This window comes from Sinohyriopsis cumingii, chromosome 4 (genome assembly GCF_028554795.1).
Source record: "Sinohyriopsis cumingii isolate HCF-2022 chromosome 4, ASM2855479v2, whole genome shotgun sequence".
Lineage (NCBI taxonomy): Eukaryota > Metazoa > Mollusca > Bivalvia > Unionida > Unionidae > Sinohyriopsis > Sinohyriopsis cumingii.
The window spans coordinates 147,461,932-147,486,031 of record NC_142964.1 but is presented as its reverse complement, the minus strand read 5'-3'; the positions used below and the strand labels follow the sequence as shown (position 1 = coordinate 147,486,031).

Here is a 24,100-nt window from a genome sequence, read left to right as displayed (position 1 = left end):
ATATATCATTTGTATTAAAAAGCAATTGTACACCTCAAAGTGTACAACGCAATGCATGCATTATCATGCAAGGGGATATCTTTAGTTACGGCCAATGCTTTACAGGGACTAGTGTAGCTGACAATAAGAAGGGAATAGTAGGTTTAATGGTTATTCTCTTATTCTTCACTATTGGATGTATTACATCTCTCTCTCTCATTAGTTCTTCAACGTGTAAATTTCCTTTTTTATGTCTTATTTTTATGTTTATTTTTGGTTTTAGAAACGATAGGAAATTGACGTTAGTAATCCACACCCATTTCTACATGCTACAGGTGGGATAGAGCACTAACAATAGAATCCAGATGAAATCTCAATATAAATAACACTGGACAACAAATTTTTACAAAAGTCATGTTACTGAAATAAAATTAGTCAATTCTTATCAATTTTTATGTGCTGAACACGAATATGACAGTCAAATTGCAAAATTGGCTCTAGTTTTTTTGTAATCTGCAAGAAATTAATGTTTACATAACGAAATGCATTCCAATAGTAAAAAGTCAACTGTAATAGCCTACCTATAAAAAATCAAGTCATTGACTACATCTTAGATTTCTTCGCCTGTCTCTTGTACAGCTGTTCGGGAGCATCTCTGAGGAGTGTCCAGCAGTAGTCAGCCAGCATTGTAGTGGACCATTTTCCCTGGTATCTTTGTTCCATTGTTGCGATATCTTGATGAAAACGTTCGCCGTGTTCATCACTAACAATACCACAGTTGCTAGGAAAGAAATCCAAATGGGAATGAAGGAAGTGAATCTTTAGAGACATATTGCAGCCAAGTTTCTTATACTTCATCAACATGTCTTCTACTAGTTCCTTATAGTTTTCTGCCCTAACATTTCCGAGGAAGTTTGTAGAAACTAGGCGAAAAGCATTCCATGCTTGTTTCGCGTCACCTTCCAGCAAGTTGTTGAACCGGTCATCTTTGAAAAGCTCTCGAATCTGAGGACCCACAAAAACTCCCTCTTTAATCTTTGCTTCGCTGAGTCGAGGGAATTTTTCATGCAGGTATCGGAATGCTGGCAAAGTCCGGTCAATGGCTTTCACGAAGTTCTTCATCAAACCTAGTTTGATGTGAAGGGGTGGTAGCAAGATTTTCTGAGCCTCAACCAGAGCTGGGTGTTGGATATTCTTCTCTCCAATGGCTACATTCTGCCCGTGAGTCCATTCCTTCCTCATGTAGTGCATTTCCCTTGCTCGGCTATCCCACTCGCATAAGAAACACATGTATTTTGTATATCCTTGCTGCAGTCCCATTAAAAGGGCAACTACCTTCAAATCACCACAGAGCTGCCAGCTGTACTTGTTATACTCAATGGAATTCAGTAGCTGCCTTAAGTTATCGTATGTCTCTTTCATGTGGACAGCATACGCTACTGGAATAGATGGAAGAATGTTTCCATTGTGCAAAAGCACAGCCTTGAGACTCAGTTTCGAAGAGTCCACAAATAGTCTCCATTCTTGTGGGTCATGAGTGATTTTTAAAGCATTCATGAGGCCCTCAACATCGGAACAGAATATCAGATTACTTTCCTTTCTGAAGAAAGGCTCCAATTGCTGGTGGCGCTTTCGATATGCAGTAATTGTGACATCTTCTTCTAGAAGATTCCATTGTTGGAGTCTTGATCCTAGCAATTCTGCCTTGTTCTTTGATAAGTCCAAATCACGAATCAGGTCATTTAGTTCTTCCTGTGTTATTCTGTGTGGGGTTGATGATGCACCACAGTGAAAATCTGGATCACTGCATGCTGATGGACCAGGAGAAGAACAGGTCGACTCACCTTTGTCTTCGTCAGATGAATCAAGAGAATATTCTGCTGGAGGTTCTGGAATAGGAAGTCCCTCACCATGTGGAACTGGTCTCAATGCAGACGGAATGTTTGGGTAGACTATTCTCGACTTCTTTCGCTTCGTTATTCCGCCGGAAAGAGGAGGAACCAAGCAGAAGTAACAGTCATTTAGGTGGTTGCTTGGCTCTCTCCACACCATTGGGACTGCAAACGGCATTGATGACCTTTTGCAATTCAACCACTGTGAAAGCTGTGTTGTACATGTAGCACAGCATATATGCGGAGCCCAAGGCTTGTCTTGGTCACCAACCTTGCATCCGAAGTAAAGATGATATGCCTTCTTCACTTGAGAATTGATACTTTTCTTCTGGTTGGCAAATGTCACTTCCCCACAAATATAGCAAAAATTGTCCGCGGTATTAACACACTTTCGAGGCATTACTGTTCTTTATTGTACGTAAATGGATAAAATAATAAGTTTTATGTAACAGTAGCTTGAACTCTCTCGCACAACGTCTAAAATATTTTAAATGCTGAACCTATCTGATTGGGCTTTATATAGTACACTGCTTACGTCAGCTTCAGCAGCCGCCTGGCATTAGTATAATAGGCCTACACATGTATAGTACACTGCTGACGTCAACTTACTTCAGCAGCCGCATGGCATTAGTATTGCATTGCATCAGAAAATGATGCAATCAACTGTGGATGATGTGAGCATGATGGTATTATGCAATGTTACATCATTATTCCGGATGTTGCTGCAGTCCTACTGGAGAAATTTACACAGTGAAACATAGAAAATGAGGTATATGAATATCTTCAAAACGAGAGCCAATACAAATTTTTCACGGTTATATTCGTGTTCGGCACACCAAAATACTACAGATTAGGGCCTTTTCAAGTCAGTAATGATTTCACTGTTGACCAGTGTAAGCTGAAGAAAGACATGGCATAGAAGTTGTGGGTCCAGCATTCCGTGGCACTAACTCTGTTATATGATGACGTAGGTAGCTGATAATGAAATTCCGCTTAAGTTACATCAGTTCAGAGCTGCATGTTAAAATGTCTAAAAATCCAATAACAATATAAGGTGTTACTGTGTGGGAAAAATATGGATGGGTCCAATAATCAGAGACCATGACTGCTAAAAGTCTAACTCATACAATGTGTCAATATATGTATATATGCGTAGTATATAGGGTTGACTTCCGACAGGATTTATTTCGCAAAAAGGAGTGTAGGTGACCTTGAATATCAGATGACCTGACCTGATTCCATGCTGATGAACATGCAACTCGGCGACACTGAAAACCAAACTCAGACGAAATTTCAACAATATCATGCTTCATGCTACACTTATTTGAAATAAGAGATGGAATTTATTGTACAGATAAGAAAGTTGATGGGTCTGACAATCGGGGGCCGCACGTCAACTTAATGACTTAAATTCTTGACAATCGAACTCAACAGAGGTCTTCTCAAGGTCAAGCCGCATACCAAATTTGGTTAATTCAAATTATAATTAATATAGTTAATGTTCAGAAATAAAGGTAAATAGGTCCCGACAACCAGGAGCTATATCTCCGCTAAATAGTGACCTAGAATACCGATAATCCAACTCGTTTAAGTTTCGAGAAAGATCAAGCTGTATGTTACATTTGATTGAATGAAACTAAAATATAGTTTTTGTGAGGAATACAGGTGGGTGGATCTGACAATCAGGAGTAATACATTTTCTAAAATGATGACAAAAACCACTGAAACTGAAACTCAGCTGAGACCTCTTTGATCTCAATTTGGTTGAAATACAATAATGTGAAGGAGTTATTGCGCAGAAACTATCAGAGGTTATTTTTATAATAAATATTGACACAAAAACAATTCAGATAAAGCTTAATCAATATCAGCCTTCACATCAAAGCTGATTAAATCTGATAACATTCAAGGGATTGATTGTGCGGAAACAGCAGTGGATGGCTCTGAAAATCAGGGGCTATAACTCCATTAAACGATGCTGTGTATGCTGACAGTCTAACTCCGCATACACCTCCTTAATATCAAGCTGAAGCTCATAATTATTTAAAACAACTATCGCACACATAAATGCACATCAAATGCGACTATCAGTTATTTGTTTTGGAAACCACTTTGTTTCAAACCGATGTGAATGATATGAAAACGAGACTAGATTATTTATCGGTCACTGACTAGGTATGGGAAATTATGAGCGAGTTTTTCAGAAAATACTGCACGAACTTCTGGAGTACAATATTTTTCAGAAGAAAAAAAAACGAGTTCATATTTTCTCATACAAATGCAATATCCTTTTTATTATATGCTTATTTTGTTCAACTACCTAAGGCTTAATAATAATAATAAGATATTACAAGAATTAATATAACTGAATGTATGCTTTATTCCAAAAATAAATTCGCAATCGTAGATTCATCAGTGCACAATAACAGTATTCCTGCGCACCCAGCAATCTTTTAACTTAGTCACGCTGTCTTTATCAGTTTAAAAAAAATTGTTTTCGTGGACTTAAAATGGAAACATAGTGTCATATTGCGAATGAATGCGCAAAGATTTTGTTTCTATGCTGATAAGTTATGTGCATAAATGTTAAGTATATTTATTACCATTCTTATTACCAGCTAAAGAAAACATGCTTATACGCTGTTGACGGGACCCTAGCTTTGATCTGTATCATACAGTGTCTTCTATCGCTAACCTATCATTGTATCAAAATAATTAAACGGGGTAAAATGAAAAGCAGCTGTTGTGTGACACTCCATTTACCGTGCAGAAATAATACTTTTTCGTCGTCCTATATTATTGGCTCAGAGGCTTTTTGTTTCCTACCAAAGCTTTCGGTTTCATTATTTTGCTCGAATCTAGTGTTTTGACAGACTTGTAAAAGGGTACGTCTCTGATAGATATGTGATAGCCCTTGGCCTCAATATGTTTTTCTTTGCTATATTGTTTAGACCCTAGAGAGCACTCGTCATAGTCTAAACAATTATATTTGGATGAGATATGAATATTCTCATAATTAGCTGTTTCAATGATCAGAACGGTATTTTCAATTACTGTGTCTCTCGTGTTTTGTTTGCTTGTTTGGAAGTTTCTTTTCTGACTCAGTGTACTCGTCCACATCGTTAACGTTATCATCTATATTTTCAAATGGACGAAACAGCTGCTTTAGTTCATTCGCAAATTTAACCAACCAAAACCTAAAGCGTCCACTACACAAGTGCACATGGTTTGTTCACAAGGTATTTCCTAAAACGCTATACTATCTTTAGGCACACGTGTCGTGCACCTGCGTGCAATATGATGGAGACAAAAGTGAGTATACAATACTATCAATTACTGATCATGGGACTGTAACAGCATGCACTATATTTTGCCAACCGTTAAAGTTAATGATCGGTGAGTTGTATACAGTTAATTGTGACATGTTGACCCTTTTGGCAATTCGTTCAAGAATTAGTAATTAACAGTATACTGTAAATCACCGTAGTTTGTCACATTCTTAACTCAATGCCTCTGCTCCCACCTCTACCCTTACCCCGATTCTCCATTGTGTTTACTCTTGTTTATAGTTTTGGCAAAGTACATGTCATTATTTTTCCTTTGGGAAGACACAGAATTATATTATGCCTTGTCTAAATACAGTATGTTCCTAGATATCACATGGAACAATAAGCACAGACGTACGAGTTTGAACCCGGATGACATAAAGACTAGCAGATTTTCCGTTATCTAAGCTATCTGAGTCGGCGTCCAATGCAGGTATACGTAACAAAACTTGTTAGAGAAATGCTTACTGTCATCAATAAAACGGCTAGAATAAAGTCCGGGAAGCATAAATAATTAAATGAACCTTACACTGTCTCTTGCTGGTATTAACTGTGAGAAGTTCTCCATCAAGAAACGCGCAACTGCCTCCTTCCCGTGGAGCACGGCTCTGTGCAAAGGTGAACGACCACATCTGTCCCGTACCTCCGCATACCTCCTGCAGGACAGTAGTTTTTTCAGCTCTTCCAAAGCACCCTCCTCAGCGGCTTTGAATACCTTTTTGGTGTAAGCCTATGATATGGGGAGTGAAAAATATGTCTATAAAGATAGATTTACCCTGTCACTAGTATATCATCAATGTTCACTAGCATATCATCAATGGATGTATGATGTATGGATGGATGGATGGATGCATGCATGCCCTTTCACTAGTATCTCAACAGTCCAAACGTCAAGTTCCGACTTCCGCAGAGGACGGTTTACTTTCATAACATCTTAATTTAATACCTACAGTGGAATACAGATACTCTGAATGAGGACATAAAAAACATTAAAACCGTTAATAATTTCATTTCAACTATTTGGCAGCAAATTAAAAAACAAATCCAGTTGGAAGCCTGCATCTGGAAAGATAAAAATTTCAATTTACTGAAAACCTTTCTTGAATGACTATAGGTTTAAGTAAAGAATTTTATCTTTCAGAATAAGAGGTAAATGCAAGGCTAGGATTCATGTAAATGAACGGGAAAAATATTTGTTACGACCTAAAAGCTACCATTTTAGGTTTATTGATATTTCATTAATTTTGAAACCATTAGAACGAAGAATTACAAGGTTTGTTGGATGAACAGCCACCATTAATTTATTTAAATTCTAACTAAATTTTATAAGAAAAACAGTTTTTAGATGTGCCAATAAGCAGGGGAAATAATTTTGCTAAGGAAGATCATCTATATACTTGATTATATTTGAAGGAAAATGACAGTCCTCGTTTGCTACATAACAAAAGTTTTAATACACACCGTAAGTTCTTGAGCATTGTTGTTGTTGTTGTTGTTGTTGTTGTTGTTGGGTTTAACGCCATTTTTCAGCACGCGATTGGCTATACATGGCGGCCAGTATTAATGGTGGAGGAAGAACCCGGGAAAACCCGGGAAAGAACCACCGACCCACGAGAAGCTACTGGCAAGCTTTCTCACATACCCACATTAGCCGAATCCGAGACTCGAACCCACGCAGACAGCAGTGAGATGGCAGTGATCCGTAACGAAGAACGCTTTAGACCACTCGGCCACTCGGGGCCCCTTGAGCATTGTTAAATTCCAAATACTGACGTTCTGCCGGATTTGCAACAACGAACAAGACTTTCATTGCAACTTTTAGCATGACAAGAGAAAGAGGTTACAAAATGAGGGAACGGGGAAATGAAATGTGAGGCATTAAGAAAAATTAATAATCGCAACAAAACACAATAAATAAATATGTTCATTGTTCATTTCAATAGATGTTCAGCCGCTGCATCGACGTACGCTTGAGAAAATATATTAGTGATTTTGCACAAAAAAAATTTAATGCACTTCAGTTACCTCTTACAAATGAAATAATAACATAACTGGCTTTTGAATGAGAACCAAACTACGGAGTATCAAGAATCTTAGTTCTTTTAAACGTGAAATAATTAGTTTTAAGCTGTGGGGTTTTCTACTTAATTTAGACAATATAAAAATCTTGAAAACGGGTAGAAATTTTGAAACTAAAGAGCATAATTCATGTGAGACACACAATACGATTTATATGGTGAATTCTGTAAACTGTACAAAGCAGTGTGCAGTGGGAACCAACATAAATTTACGCGTTAGGGTGGAGAGAAATGTTGTGATCATACGACTTCAAATACAAATACATCTGTCTAAACATTTAAATAGAAAGTGTGGTAAAATACATTTGAGAAAAATTGTACTGTGCACAAAAACATTTGTTGGTCAAAAGAGGGTAGAGGAAACGGAGAAAAATTCCGAGTTAATCGGTTCAGAGCTGAAGTTATTCTGAAATCCCACCGACATTGTAACCTCTAAGTCTAATACAAATAATACTATCATACTGGTTAGAGAATTTTTAATTCGTACTCTACGGAGATTTGAACCCAGGTCTGCGGGTAAACGGCACCCATCACCTTGTCCACACACACGAGCCCATATTCCCTCACGATTAAGCACACATCACCAAAAAAGGATGTTACTCAATCGGTGTTATATGCACTCGTGTGTAGCAGACACACTCGCATGACGAATATATAAATAAGAGGTATCTGGTGATTAATAGTTATGGGGCTTGTGCAGAACTTTAGCCCTAAAGTCGCCAATAATCGATGGTGTAACATATTTTCGAAATAAATACTTTTATCAGTTTAACAATAAAATTTAGGAGAGAATGGAACGTGTGAAAGAAGATACTAGTTAGTAGTGGAATACAATCATTGTTACTTAGAAACCAGAACCTGAATGTAAAATTCCATAGTAGATAATCTAAAATATCTTCTTTTTTTCCAGGGCAAAATTGGTAACTACCTAGGACGTTCTTGCGACAAGCTAATAACCAAGTTACACCTATCTAACTTCCTAGGTAATTTGATTTTACGATGCAGACTGTCCTAAAATTATTCAAATTCGTTATAGTTCATAAAATAATATTTCCCAATTTTAAGGAAACGTAATTTTTAATTCTATAGATTTGTAAATAGATTTAGGATAGTTGTTTTCTTTATCAAAGATGAAACGATTAAATAAAAAGACAGTGACATAGTACAGGAAATGGGATAGAACGAAATTATGTGTGTGTGATTCGGATTTTTAACCCCTAGGCCACCGGAGCGGTCTCGAACGAAATTATCGGTACTTTTGTATGCGTTACCTTTACACATTTGAACTCTACCGCTACCCTTTCTGGAGATGCATCCAAGCTCTGAATTTATATATCCTCGTAAAACATCATCCAAACATAATCACATTCCACTAATTGCTACAGATGAAGTTCAGGTTACACGCATATTACGTAAGAAAACAGTACTTTAATCCACCCACCCATCGTCGCTTCATCGTAAAGCTGCATTCAGAATCCGAAACTTTCATAGTTACCTTCTGATCTGAGACATCATGCCGTCTATGGTAACCCGTTTTCAATCAATGACGTAGTTCAAGGAAACCCGAATGAAAATAAATGCATGTACATTGACGGACAGACATGACCGATCAAAATATATCCTCAAAGCCCAGATATAATATAGGGCAAGAACATCAAAGATAGAAAATTACCTGAATGGGTGCTGTCAACTGGACTACCTCATGAATCCTCGTGTTCGATTTCTTGGCAATCTCTACCAATGTGCGATTTCCCTCTGTAAGGTCCAGAATGTGGTCATAGTTGTGAAGAATCAGTTTTTCTATCTGATCGAACTTTTTGTCTTTCACCATCTTAATTACATATTCATCAATACATCTTGTTAACAAAGGCTTATTGCACCTCTCTGCTAAGTCACGTGGTGTGCGACCTTGGCAATCACGTGCCGCTATGTCAACGGCATTGGCTAGAAGAAATCTGATAATGCTCTCTGGTTGGTCAGTTTGAATTGCCACGTGAAGGATATTTTGTCCATCACGGTCACGTGCTGCGAGATCACATCCTTTTAAAACCCTTTGTATAATTCTCTCATCTGTCACTCTTGGACGACCACAAAAAAGCTACAAGAGATGTAGAAAAGGGTCTGAAATCTGATTCCAGTTGAAGGTTATTCAGGTTCGTAACTAAAATAACATGCAACCGCAGTTTTTTTAAAAAAGTTAAAATAATAGTGGATCTTTATAATGCAAGAAATAAAATTGACAATACAACAAGAAAAAAAGTTTGTGAAAAAGAAACAGATTATACAATACATATAAATATGTTTCAATAACCAACGTCTGACGTTTTACTCAAACCGTTAAACCGATGCAGACCATGTTTTTGCCCTACTTGATATCGCTCCAGTTTAAAGATATTTCACTCATTCCCATCTTAATCAATCACGTCAGGGAAGTACGAAGCTGCTTGGTTAGTTGGATTTTAATGGCAATTTGAGCATAGTATTTGCTGTATCATGTGGAGGAGATTGGGCAAAGTGTTTTTCTAAATGCAAAACCAAGGTAGCAGAGCCGGTCTGGACAGGGCAATATTGAACATTCGATCCTTGGATGACAAGTCCTACTCTTTGACAACAGAGTTACCACGGTTCCATTTGGTAAGGAGGACAAGAGGGTCTGATACATCTCACCTGTTTTGCAGTTGACCATTTCATTAAGCAGCACTAGCTAGCAGTATAAAACTATGTAAACTATCTCCCACACTTAATCTTATGCAGATTTTATGTATTTTTCTATATCATGCTAATTATTTCTGAAGATGAAAGCATAATTAATATGCACAGAATCTTGTTCATAATAAATTCATCCAAGATGTTGATAATAAATACAAAAGATCAAAGCTATGGCGTTACTAGGAGTAAGAAACGCAGAAAATCAGACGTGAGATCACCAAAATTACGAGCATCGATCTAGGTCATTATTGAATCATGCCAAGATCCGGAAGGTAGAAGCAAGATCCGGATGGTAGAAGCATATACTCCAAGTTTGACCCAAACAGGATAAAAATAGTACTTCCAGAGCGATAACAAGTTCATAAAAACAGAAAATGGATTACATCATTACTATTTATGGATTCCGCAAACATGAAGCATCATGCCCAACATAAGTCACATTATCCTAACACCAGGCCAACTAGTCCGAACACTAACCTCTTTATGCTGAGTGAGAAGCGAGGCAGCTGCAAGTAACATTTTTATAAGTCTTTGTTATGACCCGTCCGGGGTTCGAACCCGCAACACTCTCGCATCCGAGGGGAAACTCTAACCAATTAGGCCATCGGAACGTACCCGTTGATGAGATGGGTATATATTTTTCAACTTTGACCATGTGTATGTGTGTGATTAGGATTTTTAACGTAGCTTTAACAATTTTTCAGTCATATCGCTACGATGTCTGTAGTGTGGCAGTTTATAGTGATGTCTAGCACTAGGGCATCATGCCGCTGACATGTAGCATGATGTCCCACCCAGTCACATTATCCTGACACCAGGCCGACCAGTCCTAACACTAACCTCTTATGCTGAGTGCCTAGCGAGGCAGCTTGTTAGTACCATTTTTGTAAGTCTTTGGTATGACTCGGCCGGGGATCAAACCCACGACCTCCCGCTTCCGAGGCGGACGCTCTAACCACTACGCCACAGAAGCGGTCAAACTTTGATCAAAATCACAAGAATAAATAGGCCTCGACAGTGGTAGTAGGCTCACCTAATCGGATACAAGATATTCTCATTTATAAATGTCAATTTCGCTCATATTTTAACACTTCTAAAATTTCAGTGTTATAAACCGATATTGCAAATTTGATGAAAATTGGAATATAAATGTGGTTTCCAGTGGGACAACTAGCTCAGCCAGTCAGATGCAAGATTACCTCATAAGTATGCATGAATCTAGCTCAATATTTAGCTCTAAATGACATAAGCATATACCAATATTCTAATTCTGATCAAACCTGGGTGAAGAAATACGGCCTTGCGAGTGGTAAGAAGCTCAGCCAGACATATTAAAGATCACCTAATTAATGTCCGTCGATTTCCATCATTATTGAACATTTCTGAGAACTTAATAATATAAGCTTATCATCCAAGATCGGGCGAGAAATCTTTCCTCTAGAGTGGTAACAAAGACAGCCAATCAGATGCAAGATCACATCATTAACATGAATGGATCTTACTCATTGTCGAACTCGGGTCATAAATATGGACTCCAGGATGGTAATAAGCACATGTTGACGGGCGGAAGCACGACGGACGACGTACACAGGACCATGCCATAAGTTCCTTTGCCTAATGACCAGGCGAACTAAAACCTGGCCTTTTATGACAAATGGTTGCTTAGTAATGTTTTCTTTTCTAAAATAATCATGAAGCAAAGGCTCTTGAAACTGGCAGCTTAACATTAACTTTCTCAACAGAAGGTTACGTTTAGAGCAGGTTTGATTGTTTATGTAGGAGCTCACTGGTAGAGCGTCGCATTGGTAATCCAAAAGTCGTGGATTCTATACCTGCCAAGGTCAACTACCTTGGTCTGTCCACAAGGCGACATGCAGCTCCTACTTCCTCTGTATCCTATGGAACAAAAAACTTATTGTTCATCTTCATATTAACATCCTCTATCTAAAACAAGAGAATTGTAAAATTCTTCCGAACTATATGCTTGTGCTGCTGGGGATCAGACATAAGTTAATTTTTAAAAAGCCGCTTTCGAAGCGGTCCAGGACTACGAATCTTCACATGTAACATTTAAATGATTGAGATTTTGGGTTCTCACTTGAAAAAACAGGGGTTTGGCCGGATTGGTACTTTCTGGTCCTGGGGTCCATAAGACGCGCATGTCCGGGTTCAGCTCCATGATGACATCAACTGTTTCGTAACTTCCGGTCTCCCAAGAAGCCGACACAAGAGGACGCGGATTACAGGGGTAATCTGGCCACATGAACTGATAGGAGTGATCCCTCGTATTTACGTCCATGTTGTTCACAATACCTATATAAATAAAGTAAAGATTTAATGCAAATGATATATAAAGAATACAAATCATATGGCGAATAACAATCCTTTCAAGGGCACTGGATCCAGCAAGGGATCACGTGTCAGGGATTGATTAAGATAAATTTAATAAATTGACAACGAACAGTGCGAAACTAGTATCTAACTAGCCTAAGCGCGTTCGACTCTTTAATGAATCTTTTTCAAAGGCAAATTCAAAACATAGAAAAGACACAAAAAACCCCCCAAAACGTTATGTTTCCAAAACTTGACATGGCTGTTTCTACAGGAATTAAACCTTTAACTATATTATGTTTCAACTAGTTTATTTCAACTTGTTGCTGATACTGGAAAATATTTTTATTGACCTAGAAATGGATGAGGAATAGCTGTTTAAATATGTGGTTTCTTACTATGGGTGACCTTAAGGGCAGGTTTGATTGTATTGTTTTGGAATATCCAGTTTTCCCCTGTTCTTACTGTGGATTAAAAGTAAAACTAGTGAAAGGGACACAAGATCTTACATTTACATTTTGCTTTCTCAAAACGTAGTTGCGTGTGAAGGTACCAACCGGATTTGTGAGCTTTTTCAAACTAATTTACTTAAATCAGGACAATGTTTCATCTTGGGTGTTCCTCTTGCTTTTCAGATAAATAACAAATAATGTGTTAGGTTTGGGGTGTCTGGTTTCAAAAGGCAAAACACTTCCATTTAAATTTTACAGGTGAGATCTAGAAAAGGTAGGCATTACTTTGTAAATGCATGCGTAAACCTCACGAGTGACATTTCAAACATAATAGTAAATAAAGCCATATAGTGTATCTCTTTGAATAGCGATATTTTTATTACCGCCTGAAAACTCTGAAACAATCTTTTAATTAATAATGTGATACGAAAAATACCACAAACCACGCTGCAATTAATGAACTTCGCAAGGTTGAGAAATGATTGGGGAAACATCTGTTGAAGTGTATATCTTAAAGAGGTATGCAACACTAACGCCCCGATCCCCAGTCTTCACCACCTATAAATTCCATTCCAATCTGACTTGAAGCCCAACATGTAACCAAAGTGAATGAAGAACAGAATGTAGGTCACATTTACCAACTTTAGAGTCAGAGTGAGTGTTGGAGTCAGCACGACATATACAAAAAGAAAAGACCAGTATCTGTAGCAAACTGTGTACGGAGACAGCTATGAAGACAAAACTTAACCAATATCACTTAATCATGAAAGAAATACAGGCCACAGTAGTCTACTTTTGGTGCGAGATGTTGCTCTTCCGGAAGAGGTTTCAGAGGTGACCAAAACTGAAAACATAACCTAGTAAGACGGATGGCCGGGAAATGATAGCAAATTTCTTTTATTTTGGTGAAAACTTATCTTTTTAGTATTATTATTTATATTTGACAATGTTTACACTGTTCAATCACATACTAAAACAGTATAGAGAAAGCTAACCTGACGTATGCGTCTTCACACTAAGGACTTCGTCAGCAGACTTATTTAATCTCTACTGACTGTTAACATCATTCGATGGACTGGTGAGCGATTTTAAAAAGTTCCCAGTTCGTCTTAAGTATCGCAGCACATCCACAATGTTTGCCCTGTCCATACTCTAAAATGGAACTCAGAAAAATCTTAGATCGAGAACAAGCCTGGTCTAAACGTGGTTTAAAGAAGCGATCTACATCCGTGGACACAAACCGATTCTAAACAGGGACGGGGCCGTTACGACCTGTCGCACATCTTGGACAATTTGTTAACATCGCTCACCTATACACCGAGTGATGTTAAGTCAGCAGAAATTAAACCAGTCTGCTGATAAAGTCCTTAGTTTGAGGACAAAATATTCAGGTTAACTTTCTCTATGATGTCTGTGTGTGTGACTGAACAGTTATAACATTGTCAAATACGAATAATGGATGTTTTATTGTAATATTTAAATTAAAATAATAACTGTAAAAGCCATACATGTTTACCTATATAAGAGGCAGATAAATATAACCCTTTAGCAGCCGGATAAGTATAACTCGGTAACAGTAGTTAAATATGCATATAACACCTGGATAAGTACAACTCTATATAAGCAGGACAAGTATAACTTCATAACAGCTAGACAAGTAGAACTTCATAACAGCTAGACAAGTAGAACTTCATAACGGCTAGACAAGTAGAACTTCATAACGGCTAGACAAGTAGAACTTCATAACGGCTAGACAAGTATAACTTCATAACAGCTAGACAAGTATAACTTCATAACAGCTAGACAAGTATATCTCTGTAACAGTAGATAACTATATATGCAGCAGGTAGAACTCTGCAACATTAGATAAGCGTACATACAGCAGCTAGACAAGTATAACTGTAACACTAGATAAGTATACATACAGCAGCTAGACAAGTATAACTGTAACACTAGATAAGTATACATACAGCTGATAGGCAAGTATAAGTCTTTGACACTAAGTATACATAGATCAACTAGATAAGTATAACTGTAACACTAGATAAGAATACATACAGCAGCTAGACAAGTATAACTGTAACACTAGATAAGAATACATACAGCTGATAGGCAAGTATAAGTCTTTGACACTAAGTATACATAGATCAACTAGATAAGTATAACTGTAACACTAGATAAGAATACATACAGCAGCTAGACAAGTATAACTGTAACACTAGATAAGAATACATACAGCAGCTAGACAAGTATAACTGTAACACTAGATAAGAATACATACAGCAGCTAGATAAGTATAACTATAACAATTGGTAAGTATACACAAGTAACTAGACAAGCATAACTCTGTAACACTAAATAATTATACATACATCAGCTAGATAAGTATAAATCTGTAACAGTAGATAAGTATACATACAGCAGCTAGACAATCATATTTCTGTAACAGTAGATAGGTATACAGACAGCAACTAGACACGTATATTTCTGTAACAGTAGATAAGTATACATACAGCAACTAGACACGTATATTTCTGTAACAGTAGATAAGTATACATACAGCAACTAGACACGTATATTTCTGTAACAGTAGATAAGTATACATACAGCAGCTAGACAAGCATATTTCTATAACATTAGATAAATATACATACAGCAACTAGACAAGTATATTTCTGTAACAGTAGATAAATATACATACAGCAACTAGACAAGTATAACTGTAACAGTAGATAAATATACATACAGCAACTAGACAAGTATAACTGTAACAGTAGATATAGCAGCTAGATAAGTATAACCATGTAACAGTAGATGAGTTATTATGTAATATATATATATATATATATATATATATATATATATATATATATATATATATATATATATATATATATATATATATATATATATATACATATATAGTCGGCTCCACTTAAATGCATATCGCTTAATTGCACAGAGCATAGATTGCTTAAGTGCATAGCGAAAGTATGGTCCCATTTTTCATTGTCAATATACATGAATTCCGCTTAAACGCATACCTTGGGTCCGGTCCCGATGCTATGCATATAAGCGGAGTTGACTGTGTGTGTGTGTATATATATATATATATATATATATATATATATATATATATATATATATATATATATATATATATATATATATAACAACTAGATAAGTATAAGTCTGACAACCAGTTATACGAAATGCATTACGGAGTACATCTTATCCAATTTCTTAATGGCAAACGGAAGGCTTATTCGTTTGTTTTGCATTGTGTCAACTGAATGCATTAATGAGCGAATAAATAAATGAAAAACAAAATAATTGTAACCGTTCATTTGTAAGTTTTGAGAATTAAATGAAGTTAAAACTAGCTTTGCACTCACCAAAGTTTGATATTAACAACCTTGAAAAGCATGTGCATGTTCAGTTGCACGCACGGATGTTAAAGATTAACCATAGCAAATATAGGTACATCAGGTAATACTTCTTTCTCCATCACATTCATATTTACTATACTATTATTCTCTCTGTCTCATATTTGTTTTGATATTTGTCTGTTCACGTTTGTAGATTCTGACGCATATTACGCCATTCGTATATGTCACACATTGTCACTAATGGTTAAGTCATCGTTTTGACACTTTGTAAAGGTTGATGGTCTCTACTTAAGTACATCCTAGAGTAAAGTCCATAATATCTTGTTTCTCACAAGACTGTGAGTAATTTACTGCTACATAACTCGACAGTATAAATGAATTTAAAGCAGGTTCAGAAAATGTCATAGGTAAACATATTCTTAAAAAATGTGTAATGGAAAGCAACGCTATCAAATGACAAAAATAAGGTGATAAATCAATCGCGAAGCTGACGTCTGCATTCAGCGCTCACTTCCTGCTCCTTTGTACTGAAGAAATATTTCATTGCTTAGTGTACCTTACGATTTACTCCAGCTCAAATTATACAATACGACATTCGGAAAAAAATGTCAAAAGTTATTCAAGGTGCATCTTGCGGTTTAGTCGAAATTATGCATCTTAGAGAGAAATACGTCTTTAACAATCAAAAATATATATGAAACACCCGTGTCAAGATTAAAGCTATTCGGGCCAAAACCAATACGCAATTTCCATTTGAGAGAAAGAGACTGACAGAGACGCATACAGAGTATGAATGGTATAGTGCATCAGCTGATAATAATACATTCCAAGTCACTTTACTGTACTGGGGACACGAATCAAAGACCGGCGTGTTAACACTGGGCAAACGGTGGGGTAGCAAATGGGTCAAATATGATTAAACCAAAGACCAGAGTTGCTTTGCTTTCAAGTCAACTGCAATACTGATAAAAATACGAACCTTGTTTTACCCACATCCGTACGATAAATCCCATCCCTGCAGTCGTTGCCAGTGCGAGTTCATTAGTATTTTCGTATTTCTCGAGCAACTTAAGTATATCGTGCTTATGAATGTCGCTCTGGATCAGGCTTTTCATGCTGGTGACGCAGCCCTTCTTGACTGTGGTAACTCGGCACCAGTTCTTCAACAACTTTTCTATCAGTTTTTTATCAGGGTTTTCCTCTTGAAGTGCGCGCCATAAACCTACAGAAAATATTAAATTCGGTATCACATAAAAAGCAACTTATATTGCAACAGTAAAATACTAATGATCATAATAAATAGATGCCAGTTCCAAAAACCCAAACCTTGCTTACAGGCAGTACAATGATTAGTCCGATAAATCAGCCGCCAAACTTGTACTAATACTGATGTACGTTTTTGAGGTACGATCTCACCTATTCCTTAAATCGTGCTATTAGTGAAGACAAATGTGTCCGCAACACATCAGTGTACATTTTAGATACTTTCCAGTATTTCTAGCGCCTCTTGAGTTATGGTCAATTGTATCGATTGCTTTGATCATGTAACTAGACTTGAACGTCTCAAGATTTTGTCAACCGAAACTTTCGAATGAGCGGAAGTAGTATGTGATTGGTTGCTCTATGTTACGGGCCACATGAGGTAGGGTTGTCTTGTTCGGAGTTGATTTACAAGTTAAACATTAGATTAATCAAAAATACTCAGCACATATCGCCGAAAGGACCATTCCATTCAGTCAATCGTAATTCAAGAGCCAGACGTCCAAACCGTTAATCGGGATTAGCACAGGTTTGGTGGTTAATTTATTAGACTTTATAATGACATATCCACCTATGGTATGTTACTGTACTTTCAAATACTTAACGTGACATTTTAAAATTATTTGACGTCGGAATCGTGACAGCGCAGCCGGCGCGTACCCACCCCACCCCCAAAACAGCGCTAAACAACCGTATTGTTTCCTAGACTATTTTTTAGAGCTAAATTATGCCATAGAAACGCTTAAACCGGAGCTTCTGAAGACCTCACCCTTGGGCACTAAAAATTCCAATGTACAGACTCCTTACTTAATTATTTACGCACCCTCCATCCCCGATTTTTCTGGATCCGTTTCTGAGGAAAAAATCAAATGGAAATAAAAGATGGATTTCACATTATTTGTTTTGGGGGGTTGGGAGAGAGGTACGGTATTGTATCGTACTCATATTAATCTCCGAAATAACCCACAGCACCATGCTATCACATGACCCACGTCTTATTCTACGGCTTATTGTTGATGTGGTTAATGAAACTGTTCTGGGGAAAATAAAAACTCAGTTAAATGTATCTCTAGTTGTAATGAAAAAATAACAAACCGAATGGTAAAGAGATTTGAAAGAAAGAGTTATCAATACAGCTGACCGTTACTTTGACTAGTCCCTAGTAGCCATTGTAAACATCATCATGCATATAAAACAAAACTTCAGTCTAAAGTGACCTTGACCCCTTGACGGAGGATTTTTGCAGTCTTATATTTTTTTTACAAAAGAACTTTAATCATTTTAAAATTTAAAATGTGCGCTTTTAAATGGTATTCTATATTCATGATTGTGCTGGAATATTGCAAGGTTACCTATCCTAGCCACCTACCGAGCTATCTACACTGACAGGGCAGAAAAGACATACAACAATAATAAAGAACATTGTTTTCTGTTATATTAAAGTAGAGTACTATAATGAATTTATAAAATCCAGAGACTGATGTTGTTTGTGTATTATATTTTTTAAAATCATTGTTATTAAAATATCCGCAAAACATGTATCATTGTCTATCCCATGATGCAATAGAAAATATATAATTGTCTATTCCATGACGCCTGATTTGACTGCATAAAAGTCATATGTTTTGAGTGACCTTGGAGTGACCTTGCATAAAAACATGTAGCATGCAGTCCATCTCATCAAATTTCTATCCTCAATCACCTATGCAATACACAGTTGATATCTGAAGAGTAGCATATTACAATATACAGTGTAGAGTCATAAATAAGTAAAGTTTACCATTTAATACACATATATATTCTACTTCCAACCGCATTTCTTCTGAATAGACTGGAATGCATACATATCTAGCATCGATGAATATTTGTGATTATTAAAAAAATATCTCATTTTAGCGAAGCATACAATTTGGGTCAACGTGACTTGTTTGGTTTTAAGCTTTTAGCAGTAACATGGATACATCCAATTATCAAGTGTCCTAATAAAGAAAATATGCTGCACCCAACAAATGAACATTAAATACAAAATCAAAAATACTCACTAAAGCATGAGATATGTGTTACAGACACCTATTTTTGGCAAAAAGGGCATAAAACTTATCTAGCCGGATCCATTGACACAATTTCGTGATTCTAGGTGGGATGGTATGCATAAAACTAGTCAAAAACTCTAGACATACGTAAAAACGTAACTAAGGCCAGTAAAAGATGAAATGTAGGTCACGACGAGCCTCTTTTGGTGTAAGGGTGTGTGGTAAATGAGATGCATATCACAGTCCATTTAACGATTATAGTATTAACAGTGTTTGAGAAACGAACATAAAAAGAATCCCTTAACCCAGTCAGTAAAGTTTACAATATGGGCCACAGTGGTCTACATATATGAGGGAGTATTGCTTATCAAGAAGCATGCATGATTCTAGATGTGATATTATTAACATAGCATGTGAAGAGCATGTAGTCATGAGGTAAATGCGAAAACTTAACCCAAGTCAGTTAAATGTGAAATATATGGGTGTAGTACTAAGAGGGATGCATGCAATCATCAGTTAAATGATTAAAGAATGAACAGTAAACGCATAAAATCGAAACAAAGTCAACGACATCTGAACTATGGGTCACAGTGACATATTTTAAGACGAGGATGCAGTACTTCTCAAAATGCATCCTCTTGCCAAGTTTCATGATGCCAGGTATAACAGTATTATGTAGCAGATTAAAAAAATTGTGGCCATAAGGCAATTCAGAAAATTTAACAAACAGTAAAATGTAAAATGTTGATCACAATGATCTTTTTTGGCAAGGGTGCTTGCAAAGTGGTAATAGGGGGCTGTATGGAAATCTCCGTCAAAAAGGTCGTGGGCACGTATGGCGACAAGGCTTTTACGAACCCTCTGGGTATGTATAGCGACAATGGGAATTTAACATGGGGAATATTGGGCCTGTATAGTGACAAGGAAAATTGGACTTGTATAGGGACAATAGGAATAGAACAGTTGAGGTGACATCACGGTACTGAACATTGGTAACAATGTGGTAAGGGGCTGACCTCAATAGGACAAACAGCGGTAAATAAAAACCTAGAACGCTTGGCGGAACATGGACATATATAACATATACAACATACAGACATAGATTGATCAACATCAAACACATATATGGCAATAAGAATAAATATTTTTTCGAGGCATATGAGTGGCCCTGAAAAGAGACTTTGGATTTTATGAAAACATCATTCCGTTAACATAGAGGACATCGCATAGGTCTTCTTCTCTTCCTCAAACTTCTTCTGATTTCTGGACCGTAGATGAGGACTCTCTTCAAACAGCATTGTCTCTCCACATAGATTCTACTTTTCCAAACGCTCGCATCGGTGATCCGGATGATTGTCCATGATGATTTCACATACATGGTTAAGTCCGACCGGAACAGCATCGACGATACAAGAGGAGATGATTCAACATTAGTCCACATCTTGTGAGGAGAACAGGTGGAGGGAATGAAATGAACTGCGATTATTTATAGTGGAAGAGTGAATCGAAACGGATCGAGTTTTTTTCACAAATCCTAATACGCGTTACAAACTTTAGTCACAGTGTGGAGTCTGTCTTCCAACCCGAAGAGAGCTGACTGTGACATCACATTCCATATATAAATGCTCTAGCGTCTGTGCGTGGTGAATCAATGCGATAAAGTTTTCAAACATGACGGAAACTAAGAAGACGATGAACCGGGGTGCATCGGCAGTGGAGACGAAAAGCGATGGTATACCAGCGGCTACCAAAGTCAACGCAGTCTTACTTCCAGAAGAGACCGATTTTAATTGGGATTTAGTCGATTTTCTTTCTTCCGGTACCAGTGCCTTTGCCACCTTCTCCTTCTTTATTACACGTTGAGGATTTTAAACAGAGACAGAAAGAAAAATTGGAGAAATTTTACAACAGCAAAAAGAAGCAGAACAAGATTTCTCCTCCAACAGCAACAGCGAGAAGAAGAAGATGCAAGAAGGAAACGACAGGAAGACGCAGCAGAGATTAAACAAGGTCTAAGAGAGAAGCAGGACAGTGAAAGTCAAAAGATGACAGTACTTTTAGATATTTTGGCATTGTTTAGGAGTCTGAAACAAATGTATCAGACTTTTTTTTATTACGACCCAAAAGAAAAAGACCTTCCCGAGCCAAACAGCCGAACCTCGTTGCTACACCTGAGATACCACCCCCTAGTGATTTCTACCAAATCATTGACAGAAGCAAGTCCAGAAGTAGGCCTTGGCCATGGCAAAGGATTAAGGCAGATTACGTCCCGCTCCTGAGTTTGTTTTTGTTTGAAAACAAGCACCCACTTTTCAGGGCCACTCATTTCTCTCGAAAAGAGTTAGCATTCATTTTGCCAAAATCAATTAAACTAAAAATCCTTTTGTTTTGCCCCATGATGTACGTGTGTGAACGCGTGAGAGTAGGTCCATATTCTAAAAAAATCAAAACCAAGAGACGCTTATGTTTTCTGTCTATTCTATTCTGGTACAAACTTTACGATCCAATTCACAACACAACACTTTAAAAAGTTCATAGACTTATTCTGTTGTTTTTTTTTTTCACTCTCTCTCTCTCTCTCTCTCTCTCTCTCTCTCTCTGTTTTTTGAATTTCTTCGCTTATATAGGTTTTTTTCTCCTCTTCTTCCTCACTTTCTCCTCGTCTTCTTTTCTTCTCTTTTTTCTCTTTCTAGGACGTGTCTGGGTTCTTCCTTTTGGGAGGATACCTCTTCTTCCAGTTCCGAACCCCTCACTTCCTCTTGCTCCTGTATTTTTTAAAGGCATTCTGAAAACCAATGTCCGTTCTCTCGACAGTGATAACGTGTATCTTGACTTTTGTCTCTTCTGACACCTGTTCTGCTGTCATTTGACCTTTTGCAGTCAAGATGAAACGATCGCATCATTTTGTTGAGAAAGCAGAAAAAGTAAGAAGCAGAAACGTGATTCATCGCCTCGCACAGTAGCTGAAGTCTTGACTCCAATTCATGCCAGTGATTTTGAAGATGACACGAGTTAGCCCGAATCCAGGCTCAGAGAGTCTACAGTACACCCAACCAAAGTTCACCAGCAAACCCTGAACAGTACAATCACATTCGAGAAACGGAAAAGCGTTCCTTTAAAAAATTGAGAACTACGGTTTACACGTACACGAAGTTTAAAGATTTCAAGTCCAAAGTACCATCGGAGAAAGCAGAGGGGATCATCACCGAGGTGTGGGATTCTTTGTTAAGTATTCTGGAACGACAATGTGAAGCCAAAGAAGTCGATCGCTTGAGACTATCCATTCATCACGACAGTTTGAAATCACCGTTTGGATCTAGTTTAGCAGCCCAGCAGAATGGACACCTTCCAAAGTCATCGACAAGATTCAACACGTGCAACAATCCAACGACAAGTTTCACATCACCGATGGAAAAGCGACACTGTTCATGACCCACATGTTTCTTCCTCCAAGGGACAGGACGCAAAAAAGTGTTATTGGTGGACAACCTTCGTAGCGTCAAGCGTAGCCGTGTCCAAATTAACAACCCACAAGACCAGATGTGTTTAGCCCGTGCTATCGTGGTGGGACGAACGTATAGCGACAAGAACAACACGGCAGAATGGAAAAGAACCTGGAAAACTATTTAAAATTCGAACCGATCCAAACAACGAAGTTAAGCAGAACTCTTGTCACAGCAAGCGAGGATATCGAAAGACACCAGTGGCATTCCTGAAATGCAAAAATTGCAAGACGTATTGGCTCCACGCTACACCTTGAAAGCGCACACTCAAGAAGTGCGCGGATCTCAGTTGTTTCGAGGCAAATATATCAAAGACGGAAAATACATTCACGTCTATAATCACGATAAACATTTCAATGCCATTACCAGTATCACCGCATTCCTGGGATACAGTTATTACTATGAGAAATTATACTAGGGCTATAGCCATCGAGAACAACACAAACATTTTGGATCGAAATGTTAGAGATGTTTGGCAACTCAACCCTGTCTGGACGAAGGACAAATACAGGTGCATTGCCATGCTTTTCAGCGCACTGTTATCAACCCTGCCTGTTACCAACATCTAAAGGTTCACAGCAGAAAAATGCTTGTCAACTCCTGAGAATGTGCCTTACTTGCGGATAAGGCATAAGTACCAAAGTGCCAAGTTACAAGTATGTTCAGGAAAGAAATGATGTCAGGTTTGTCACCAAATCGTGGATTTTGAATAAGAATACTTCACATTCAAAAATACCATTCCAAACATCACGAGGAAGACGATGACCAGAAGAAAGATAATTTCATCTTTTTCGATTTCGAATGCATGCAACAGACCGTCATTTATATTCCTAATTTCTGTGTGGATCATCGAGCGTGCGAGAAGTGCATCCAAGGGCCTATCCTTAGTCATTGTCCTCACTGCAGCAAGATTTCTGGAGGACGTGATAAAATCTTTCGGGAACCTAACACGCTTGGCCGATTTCGCCCAATAGATCTCAGTCCCCATCAACGAGACGTGGAGCCAAGAGGACATGGAACGTTACGGAGATTGTCATCGCCATGCCACAGTGATGGCTCATATTTTCTCAAGAAACGATGGACAATTTCTTCTCAGATACTATACGGAACAAACTACCGAATGTCCGAAAGTGACTTTGAACGGAGTC

The 24,100-nt window shown here is 37.6% G+C and overlaps 1 protein-coding gene across 3 annotated transcripts in view; it reads right to left on the bottom strand.

Moving 5' to 3' along the window:
- LOC149802295 (uncharacterized) overlaps window positions 1-24,100 on the bottom strand; it is a 117,510-nt gene that overhangs the window by 39,982 nt on the left and 53,428 nt on the right. For all 3 annotated transcript variants that reach the window (XR_016420805.1, XM_089956721.1, XM_089956722.1), the window contains exons 3-6: window positions 17,136-17,378; window positions 12,083-12,297; window positions 8,948-9,373; window positions 5,727-5,927 (exon numbers count right to left, since the gene is read on the bottom strand). Coding sequence is in view for 2 of the 3 variants with exons in the window: in XM_089956721.1 (XP_089812847.1) it covers window positions 5,727-5,927; window positions 8,948-9,373; window positions 12,083-12,297; window positions 17,136-17,378 (1,085 nt within the window). In the remaining variant the exon portion in view is untranslated. The remainder of the gene's footprint in view (window positions 1-5,726; window positions 5,928-8,947; window positions 9,374-12,082; window positions 12,298-17,135; window positions 17,379-24,100) is intronic.